The 11052-nt window shown below is 40.1% G+C and overlaps 1 protein-coding gene across 1 annotated transcript; it reads left to right on the forward strand.

The window, feature by feature from the left end:
* Positions 1-8966: 8966 nt before the first annotated feature.
* LOC309660754 (uncharacterized protein) lies at positions 8967-9490 on the forward strand (the record flags this gene model as incomplete). Its single annotated transcript, XM_082461798.1, has 1 exon — positions 8967-9490. A coding segment is annotated over one exon (429 nt), but the record flags the coding sequence as incomplete, so codon positions are not given.
* Positions 9491-11052: the final 1562 nt, after the last annotated feature.

The raw sequence follows: 11052 nt of genomic DNA on the forward strand, positions 1-11052 counted from the left end.
GGGTTTTCCAATGATTTCAAAGAGACAGGAAGCCGGAAAATTTAAACACTAGTCTGAGCTTTCTTCAAAAATTGAAGAATCCAAAGAGGTCCTTTGGGGGAAATTAGGTAAGAGCAGGTGGGATGTCACGTTTGGGAGGTATGTGTAAAAGGCTTGGTTTCTATTGTAAGTCTAAGTTCTGATCTGCCAGCTGATTGGAATTATGGTAGGTGATGCTACGCTCCTAGTGAATTCCTTGTGGCCGGAAGTGAAACAGATTTATAAAGTTCATAGGAATCTGACTGTTGGATGTTCTTAATCTGAAGGAACAAAGCAGTGAAAGGAGGGCCCCAGAGGTCACCACTTTAGTAAACGTATCTAAGTATCATGATGGGAAGTCATCTGAGATCATCTGCAAACACCTCTCAGTCCATTTTAGAAGAGGAGAAGAGATTTCACTTAGCAAGCTGTGGATCAAGGCGAAATGTATTGTAAGAAGGACTTGAGGTAAAGGGAAAGGTGTCACCAGGTAGCCAGGCCATTTTCAAACCAGTATGTACAACAAAATGGCCACCAGATCAAGTGCAACTAGGCAGGCAGTTTTAGAAGTCAAAGAAGGTGAAAGATAGAAAAGGGTCATCTTCCCCAATCAAGAAAGGGAACACTTGCCTACAAGTTAGAGAACCCCTGAAATTCTCCCACTGCCATAAACCACTGAAACGGAGAGCTAAGGCAGGGCCTCTGTGAGTCATGAGAACATAATCTAGTGAGGAGATCCTGGCGCAGGACATTTCCTGTTTTCAGAGTCCCTGCTAAGCCAGTTATGGATAGATTTGCATTTGGGTTGGGAAATGACTGCACGAGGCTAGTTTGGACAGCTCCGCTTCCCCTTGGGTGGGGCAGCAAGCCCCAATAAAAAGGTCCTCTGCTGCAAGACAGCTATCCTCCTGCTACTCGAGTTCCGATTGACTTTGGAGAACCTGGTGAGTCTGATTCTTCAGTTCAAATTTGTTCTCGGGCCCCGAATGTTGAGTTTATGCTGCAGACAGCAAATTTGATGGGTCAAAAGTTATGATCATGGGTATAATGCTACTTAGTGGATGGGAACTTGGAATATGGGCACAATGTTATATTGTATTTACTAGATTTCTGATACCTAGTTTGAATTCCTCTATTGAAAAAGAAATTAATAGGAAATTTTGACATGAAGGGATAAAGAGCAAAGGGTTTACCTTTTTCTATACCTTTTTCTTGGACCTCCGCTGTGATTTCAGAGACATTTATCTTAGAAGGTGTGAGGCTCTTACATTCATCCTGATTGCCCTTTGCTCTGTACAAAGTCATCCTGTCGGGTCCTCATGAGAGAAAATGGTGATAGGAATTGCTTGTGAGGTTGCCCAGAATATTTGAACTTTTGATAGCCTTTTAAAAATATGTTGTTTTCATAAAAAAAAAAGAAAGAGAAATAAAACTGAAACCATCGCTTGTTTCTTCAAAACAAAGATATTTTCTTTGGAAAAGTTGTATGAGAAAAGAAAGTTTTCTCTGGGCTGATGAATAGATTTGCTAAAGAACGAGAGAGATGTCAGAAATTCATTAAAAGGTATTAAAGAGAATAAAACACATGCTTAGAGTCTGGAGAGATACTGTCCGTTTGTGTTACACAAGCTTTTGCTCTTCTCTATGTAGGGATTCCTTATTGTGAACACGGTCATATACTTTCTTTCAGATATTAAGACTGCAGAAAGATGTCTTCTCAAGAGCAGCAGTGCAAGCAGAAGTGCAAGACATCTCCAGTGTGTGTAACTAAGTGCCCTGATCCTTGCTCACCTAAGAAGGATTCAGACCCTTGCCCACCTAAGCCGTGCCAGCAGAAATGCCCTCCTGGGACAGCTATCCAGCAATGCCAGCAGAAGTGCCCACCCAAGGACAAGTAACAGCTTCAGCTTTTATCTGCATCTGGAAAGGATAAGGGCAATCGGCTCACCTAGTTCCACAGCTCCACCTTCATCTTGTCTTCAAAGCCTATCATGGATACAGAAGAAGCTTTCCACCCTTCAGCCTGCAGTATGCGTGTGGTGATTCCTGACGGTCAGAGGTTTCCTATCTGAGTCTGCTATGCCGCTTCCCTCTGGAGGTACCTGAGAAAGCACCACAGAGCCTCAGGAGGAAAAGCAGCAGCTCTCCTCCTGGGGGCCCTCTGAGGATTCTCTCGCTGTCTTCTGTGTCTGTCTGTCACCTGGACAGCGGTTTCTACCAGTTGAGCAACTGTTACTTATCCTCCATATCCTGAATAAAATACATTTCTTCTTGTGATGGTAAAAGTATTTTCCTTCTTTTAAAACCTGCTTTTAGCAATATTATATCATAATTTTGGTTGATTTCTATCCTTCTTCGATTTCAATTTTCAGGCTCTCACAGTCAGTGTTATCTGAATTTAGAGTTATATCGATGATTGTTTGTATATAATTTCAAATCCAGGTTATTTTCTTAATTATTGCTTGATTGATTTGAGGAACAAACTGTTTAACTCCTCAGAAGTTCAATCCCTCAACTAAAATGTGGGGAAAACCACATTTACAGTGCCTACTTGTTTAGGCATAAAATTTACATGAATGTGTGTAATTCAGTTGCCACAATGCCCGGCACATAATTGGCATTTGAGAGGTGGCCGATCATCATTGTCTCTGTCATCATCACCGTCACCACCATCACCACCACCACCATGTTTGCTCCGGCAGGAAAGAGGCTCAGACATACCTAGTACAGCACAGAAAGAGATTCTTAAACTATATTACACTTTCATATTCTGTGTTCCTTTTCTTTTCCAACTTAACTGTATTTATAATCTGATATGACACATTAAATGCTTTGGGAAATATTGGGATATTGTGCATAAAATTATAGTAGTTCTGAAAACATGGGTAGTACAAATAATGGGAAGTTTAAAGTGTCCTTACCAGGCAAAGCGCTGCCTGCTCTCCATGTGCACAACATGCTCTTCTTACTGTGAAACTCAACAACCTCAGGGTCTTATTATATATTTTCACCTCTGAAGTTACTTTCTTGATTGATTTGAACCCACCTTTGAGGTCCACTGGGGTTTCCAATGTTTATCTAGATTTACAAAATGACTGTTGCTATGCAGCTTGTTTTCTAAGTGCTTAGCTTAGTGGTCCAGTAAGCCGTGAATAGGGATGTGTTCTTTAAGCATATCTCTTCTTGTGGTCCTAGATGTAAAGAAGTCCAAGATGCCAGAACTGCAGAAGAAAAAGATCCCCAGATTACTGCCCAAAGCTCATCAGAATATTACATGAGTGAGAAATCAACACTGATATTTGGGAGTTGTCTCTACTTTAGTTAGTGTTATTTGACCTGACAGAGAATTTAGTTCTGTGAGGTGTGATGCTCCTGTAGAAATCTTAAAATTAGGGCATTGGCTTAAGAGTCTGGAGGTATTTGGCAAGGAATCTGATATTAGAAGCCATCAATGTGGTGATACATTTTATTCAATGGCAAAATGTTTGCAGTAATGGTTGTCCATGGTATCCTGAGAGGCAGACTAAATGTTGGTCACTTGTTGACTTGACCAGGGTATTTCAATAGACATATGTTCAGGAAAAACTTTCTAGTTGGCAGGTCGGAAATTGAAAAAAATGAAAAGGAAAAAATACAGCCCAGATATTCAAACCCTTGTTGAATTAGGAAACGCAACACTTGTAAGCCCTAAAGAGTAAGAGATGAGATTAGAAGTGTTTTTTTAAAATAATTAATTATTAATTAATTAATTAATTAATTTTTGGCTCTGTTGGGTCTTCATTTCTGTGCGAGGGCTTTCTCTAGTTGCGGCAAGCAGGGACCACTCTTCATCGCGGTGCGCGGGCCTTTCCCTCTCGTGGACTCTCTTGTTGCCAGAGCACAGGCTCCAGTCGCGCAGGCTCAGTAGTGGTGGTTCTCGGGCCTAGGTGCTCCACGGCATGTGGGATCATCCCAAACCAGGTCTCAAACCCGTGTCCCCTGCATTAGCAGGCAGATTCTCAACCACTGCACCACCGGGGAAGCCCTAGAAGTGGTTTTGAACTTGAAGCCCAATTTCAGTTGACTGTAACAATAGAGAAATGTTACAAAAGTTGTAGTCTTTCCACCTGTGTGCCAGGGAGCCTCATGGTAATTGTATTATGTTCAGGGATCAAGGCAGCAATTTAATCAGGCCAGAAAATTGTTTCCAGAAAAGGACCTGAGTGAGGTCTCTAGCACATAGTAATGATTGGAGGAACGAATTATGTCAGGTGCCTACTAAGTGTTTGAGGGAATTGACAACTAAATAAACTATATGCCAAAACGAAAAAGACTGATTTTTCAAGAATTGTAATGACTTTCCAGCCCTCCTTTCCCCACTTTCAACCCTACCTACTTCAGATGTGGTCAGTACAGGTGATTAAAAGTGAATATCCCCTATGAGGTGGATACAGGGCCCCAGAGAATAATGGATAAGGGAAGCTCTCTCAGAGAATAGTATCAGAGCCTAAGAGAGGCAAGGAGGAGAAGGAACACAGAGCTTCTCAAACGTTGTTACTCTTTTGTATGATGGTTATTCTTTCATCTTTCCCCTCCAGTTTTATTGAGGTATAATTGATTAAATTGTACACATTACTGTGTATAATGTGGCGATTTGACATATGTGTACTTTGTGTAGTGATTTACACCATAGGTTACATAATACATTAATTACTTCAACAGTAGCCATTTAACTGTGTGTATGGCTGAGTGTTTGCGTGTGTGTGTGTGTGTGTGCATTTGGGTTTGGTGAGAATGCTTAAGGTCTACTTTCTCAGCAAGTTTCAAGTACACAACACAGTGTTAATATCAAGACTCACCATGCTGTACCTCAGACTCCCAGAGCTTATTCATCGTATGACTACAGACTTGTACCCTTTGCCCAACATCTCCATTTTTCCCACATCCCCCAGGCCCTGCTGAACACCATTCTACTATCTGTTTCTGTGACATCTGTGACTTTGGCAATATAATCCTAAATAAACATTGGCTCAAAGAAGAAATAACAAATACATATAAAATACTTTGTGATGAATGAAAATGAAAAGAAAACATAGAAGAACTTTAAGGATAAATGTAACGCAGTGCATAGAGAGCAACTTACGGCTGGAGGCATGTGTTTTACAGAAGATAAAAGATCTCAAATCAGTAACCTGAGAGACATGTATGCATGTGTGTGGGTTTATGAAAATTGAAAACTCCTAACACTAAAAACAGCAAAATATAAGCAGTGATTATTTTTGGCCGTTTAATAAACATGCTTATTTTTGAACAGCTTTATGTTTTCCCCATTATATTATATGAGGTAATATTTTTATAACAATTTATCATAATATTTAAAAAATATGTAGTAGTCACTGAAGATGTGGCTGAGATGGAGGGAAAGTTTATGCCCTGAACTTCTGGCGCATGCCCAGCTGGTGACTCTTTCACAGGTTTCAGGTGTCTCCTCTTTCTCTTCCTCTCCTCCTCATTGTCCTCTTCTTCCTCCTTTCCCATTATAAAACCACATTCCTGAAAATCTTCCTGATTATTTGGCCAAGACAAGTTACTAGGCCACTTCTTCCTCCTGACAGCAGGAAGAATTATAAAAGATATTAAAGGAGTGTTACTAAATGCATGGGCAACATTTCAAAGTACTAAATTGAACAGTTAAGGTGTATATATTGGGCAGCGAAGGTAATATGGCTGGTGGAGGTTTCCGGAGAGTTGAAGAAGAAGACAGAGAATAAACGGTGAAAATTTGTTTTTCTATTACTGTCTTCAAAGCCATAAAGCATGTTTGGAAAGAGCAGAAGAAAGCAAGTATATCAGATGAGCCCTAAGTCCATATTTCATCTAGATTTCAGACCTTAGTGCTCTGATCTTCTCTCCCCTCCCAACCCCACTCTCAATCACTTATATGTGATGCTGTGGGTTTTAAATGGTATCTTATATCTATTTTTGGTTTCACACAATTGAAATCTGATATTTACTTATGGAATACAACAGTTTTATTTCCTGATAAAGGAATTTTAAGCACACGAGGGCAGTCTAGGGAAGTGTTCTCCTCAGGTGAGGTAGGCTATCCTGATTCCATTAAACATGTGTTCCCACATTCTACAGTAACATTCAGTGAGAGTTACAAGTTTATTCCTAAGCGAGACACGGCTCTTCACCAGCCATGGCCCATCACGAGAAGCTTCAGTGCCCAAGGGGACAGCATAGACAAGAGTAGTGTTCAGGCCCAGGATAGAAGAGAGGAACTGTGGAAGAAATGTTGACAGCTAAATCTCTGAAAAGGCAGAAAGGAAATCTCTGGAGAACATGCTAGGACACTGTTGCCCGAACTTCAGTTATTCGCTAAAACCTCATTATATTTGTCATAATTCCACACCACATGTATTACATAACATTAATAATTTTTAATTTAACTTCACTTTATAATAACTTTGAACATTTTTAATTTAGTTGACCATAGTTAATCATGTACATGATATGGCAGATGAAATATTTAAATTATATATTACAGCATATATGTACATATATACATATAGAAATATGTTACAGAACGAGAGGGACAGAGGGAGAGAGAGAGAGAGAGAGAGAGAAAGAGGGAGAGAGAGAGAGAGAGAGAGAGAGAGATTACAAAGTTTGGCAAACTCAAAATCTGCAGAGCTGAAACGCTGCTGGAAGTCGATCCGACAGGGGAATTATCTTTTACCTGGGTGAAGGTCAGCCTTGTTCTATTCAGGCCATCAGTGGATTGGATGAGGACTTCCCACCTTATAGAGGGCAATTGCTTTACTCAGGTCACTGATTTAAAAAATACTCTCATCCAAAAGAATCTGTACAGGAGCACCCAGAATAATGTTTGACCAGATAACCGTGGACTCTGTGCCACTGAAGCTGACCCATAAATTAAGCATCAAAACTTCCTTCCAGCACAGTAACAAATTGTATGAAGAAAATAGAGCAGGAAATAGGTTTATTTGACATACGTTCCACTGTGACCAAAATGGAAAATGTAAAAACTAAGTTAAAATTATAATAAAATTGTTATTAATGATTGAAAAATTGTATATGAATGGCAATGAACTTCAGGGACTGCATTTTTAATAAAGTGATTTCAACTTCCTCTTAAATTTATCCCTAGATTTGCTGTGGAACAACATGTGTTTAAATAATTCATAAATATTAAATACATATAAATTAGTTATTTGAATGGTGTTGCATATTGGGATTCCCAATAATTTCAAAGGGACAGGAAGCCAGAAAATTTGAAGAATCCTCTGGGCTTTCTTCAAGGTGAAGAAATCCAAAGAGGTTAGTTGGGAGAAATTAGATAAGAGCAGGTGGTATAACACTTTTGGGCGGTATGAGCAAAATGCTTGATTTCTGTTGAAAATCTAGAGTCTGAGCTGCCAGCTCCTCTTAGTTATGGTAGCTCATGCTATGCTCTTAGTGAACTCCTTTTGGCCTGAAGTAAAACAGTTTTATAAAGGTCCCAGGAATCTGACTGCTGGATGTTCGTTATTTGAGGGAGCAAAGCAGTGAAAGGAGGACCCTAGAGGTCACCACTTTACTGAACGTGTCTAAGTGTCATGATGGGAAGTCATCTGAGATGATCTGCTAACTTCCCTCAGTCCATTTTAGAAGAAGAGAAGAGACTTTGCTTGGCAAGCCATGAATAAATGGGAAATGCATTGTAAGAAAATCTTGAGGTAAAGAGAAAAGTGTCACTACGTAGCCAGACCCTTTTGAAACCATTATGGGCATCAAAATGGTCAGCAGATCAAGTGTAGCTAGGAAGGCAGTTTTAGAAGTCAAGGAAGGCGAAAGATAGAAAAGGGTCGTCTTCCCCAATCAAGAAAGGGGAATTTTGATTACAAGTCAGAGAACCTCCCAAATCCCCCCACTGCCATAAACCACGGAAACGGAGAGCTAAGGCAGGGACTCTGTGAGTCATGAGAACGTAATCCATTGAGGAGGTCCTGGAGCAGGACATTTCTTGTTTTCAGAGTCTCTGCCAAGCCATTTATAGATGGATTTGCATTTTGGTTGGGAAATGAATGGACCGGACCAGTTTTGGCAGCTCCCCTTCCTCCTAGGTGGGACAGCAAGCCCCAATGAATAGGTCCTCTGCTGCATCACAGCCATCCTCCTGCTACTGTAGTCCCAATTGAATTTGGAGAACGTGGTGAGTAGGATTCTTTAGTTCAAATTTGTTCTTCAGCTTCTGAATGTAGCATTTATCCTGGAGACAGCAAATTTGATGGGTCCAAAGTTACCATCATGGGTTTAATGCTACTAATTGGATGGGAACTTGCAATTTGGGCACAAAGTTATATTGTATTTATGAGATTTCTGATACCTTGTTTGAATTCTTGTATTGAAGAAGAAATTGATAGGAAATTTTGACATGAAAGATAAAGAATACAGTATTTTCCCTTTCTTATGCCTTTTTGGTGTCCCTCTGCTCTGATGTTAGAGGCATTTATCTTAGAAGGTGTGAGGTCCTTACATTCTTCCTGATTGTCCTTTGCTCTGTATATGTCATTCTGTTGGTACCTCATGAGAGAAGACGATGATAGCAATTGCTTGTGAGCTTGCCCAGGATTTTAGAGCTTGTGTTGGCCTTTTTTGAACATGTTGTTTTCATAAAAAAGAAAAAGAAATAAAAGTAAAAACACCTGCTTGTTTCTTTCAAATAAAGATATTTTCTTTGGAAAAGTTGTGTGAGAAAAGAAAAGTTTTTCTCTGGGGTGATGTATCGATTTGCTAAAGAGCGAGAGAGAAGTCAGAAATTCATTGAAAGGTATTAAAGATATTAAAGCCCATGCTTAGAGATTGCCGAGATAGTATCTGTTGTTATTACACAAGCTTTTCCGCTCTTCTCTGTAAGAATTCCTTCTTGTGAACACGGTCATATACTTTCTTTCAGATATTAAGACTCCAGAAAGAGGTCTTCTGAACAGCAGCAGTGCAAGCAGCCTTGCCAGCCACCTCCAGTGTGCCCACCTAAGTGCCCTGATCCTTGCTCACCTCCCAAGTGTCCAGAACCTTGCCCACGTATAAAGGGCCCTGAGCCATGCCCACCTCAGCAGTGCCAGCAGAAATGCCCTCCTGTGCCACCTCCCCAACAATGCCAGCAGAAGTGCCCACCCAAGAACAAGGAACAGCTTCAGCGTTTATATGGATCAGGAAAGGATAAGGACAATTGGCTCACCGAGTTCCACAGCTCTACCTTCATCTTCTCTTTAAAGCCTATCATGGATACAGAAGAAGCTTCTCCACCCTTCAGCCTGCAGTATGCGTGCGGTGATTCCTGTCCGTCAGAGGTTTCCTATCTGAGGCTGCGTTATACCGCTTCCCTCTGAGACGTACCCGAGAAAGCATCACAGAGCCTCAGAAGGAAGAGCAGCAGCTCTCCTCCTGGGCGCCCTCTGAGGAATCTGTTGATATCTTCTGTGTCTGTCTGTCACCTGGACAGGGGTTCCTACCAGCTGAGCATTTGTTCCTTATCCTCCACGTCTTGAATAAAATACAGTTCTTTTGTTTGATGGTAAAAATATTTTCTTTCTTTTACAACCTGCTTTTTGCTATACCATATCATAATTTTGGTTGATTTCTGTCCTTCTTTGACCCCACGTTTCAGGCTCTCACAATAAGTTTTATCTGAATTTTGAGACCTATCGATGATTATTTCTGTATAATTTCAAATCCAGGTTATTTTTTTTTTTTTACTTCTTGCTTGATTGATTTGAGGAACAAATTATGTAACTCCTCAGGATTTGAATCCCTTATTAAAATGTAGGGAAAATCACATTTAGAGTGCCCACTTTCTTATGCTTAGAAATTAAATGAATCTGTGTAATTCAGTTAGCACAATGATGGACACATAATTAGCATTTTGTGAGGTGGCCCATCATCACTGTCTGCTTCATCATCACCATCACCACCATCACCACCATCACCACCACCGCCATGTTTGCTCCAGCAGGAAAGTGGCTCAGACATACCTAGTACAGAAAACAGGGAGATTCTTAAACTCTATTACCCTTTCATATTCTGTGTTCATTTTCTTTTCCAATTTAACTGTATTTTTAAAAAACATCTTTATTGGAATATAATTGTTCTACTATGGTGTGCTAACTTCTGCTTTATAACAAAGTGAATCAGCCATACATATACATATATCCCTATATCTGCTCCCTTTTGCATCTCCCTTCCTATCCCATACCTCTATGTGGTCACAAAGCACCGAGCTGATCTCCTTGTGCTATGTGGATGCTTCCCACTAGCTATTGATTTTACATTTGGTAGAGTATATATGTCCATGACACTCTCTCACTTCGTCCCAGCTTACCTTTCTCCCTTCCCTTGTCCTCAAGTCCATTCAATATGCCTGTGTCCTTCCCCTAGTTTCTTCACAATTTTTTTTTACATGCCATATATATATTATCATACAATATTTGTTTCTCTCTTTCTGACTTCCTTCACTCTGTATGACAGACCTCAGCTCCATCCACCTAATTACAAAAAACTCAATATCTTTTCCTTTTATGACTGAGTAATATTCCATTGTATATATGCACCACATTTTCTTTATCCATTCATCTGTCGATAGACACTTAGGTTGCTTCCATGTCCTGGCTATTGTAAATAGAGCTGCGATGAAGATTGTGGTACATGACTATTTTTGAATTATGGTTTTGTCAGGGTATATGCCGAGTAGTGGGATTGCTGGCCCATATGGTAGCTCTATTTTTAGTATTTAAAGAACCTGTACACTGTTCTCCATAGTGGCTGTATCAATTTACATTCCCACCAAGAGTGCAACAGAGTTCCCTTTTCTCCACACCCTCTTCAGCATTTGTTATTTGTAGATTTTTGATGATGGTCATACTGACCAGTGTGAAGTGATACCTCAGTATAGTTTTGATTTGCATTTCTCTAATGATTAGTGATGTTGAGCAGGCTTTTATGTGTTTGATTTCAATCTGTATATCTTTTTTTTGAGAAATGTCTATTTAA

The sequence above is a fragment of the Balaenoptera physalus genome, assembly GCF_965194825.1.
Source record: "Balaenoptera physalus genome assembly, chromosome: 1".
In the NCBI taxonomy this organism is placed as follows: Eukaryota; Metazoa; Chordata; class Mammalia; order Artiodactyla; family Balaenopteridae; genus Balaenoptera; species Balaenoptera physalus.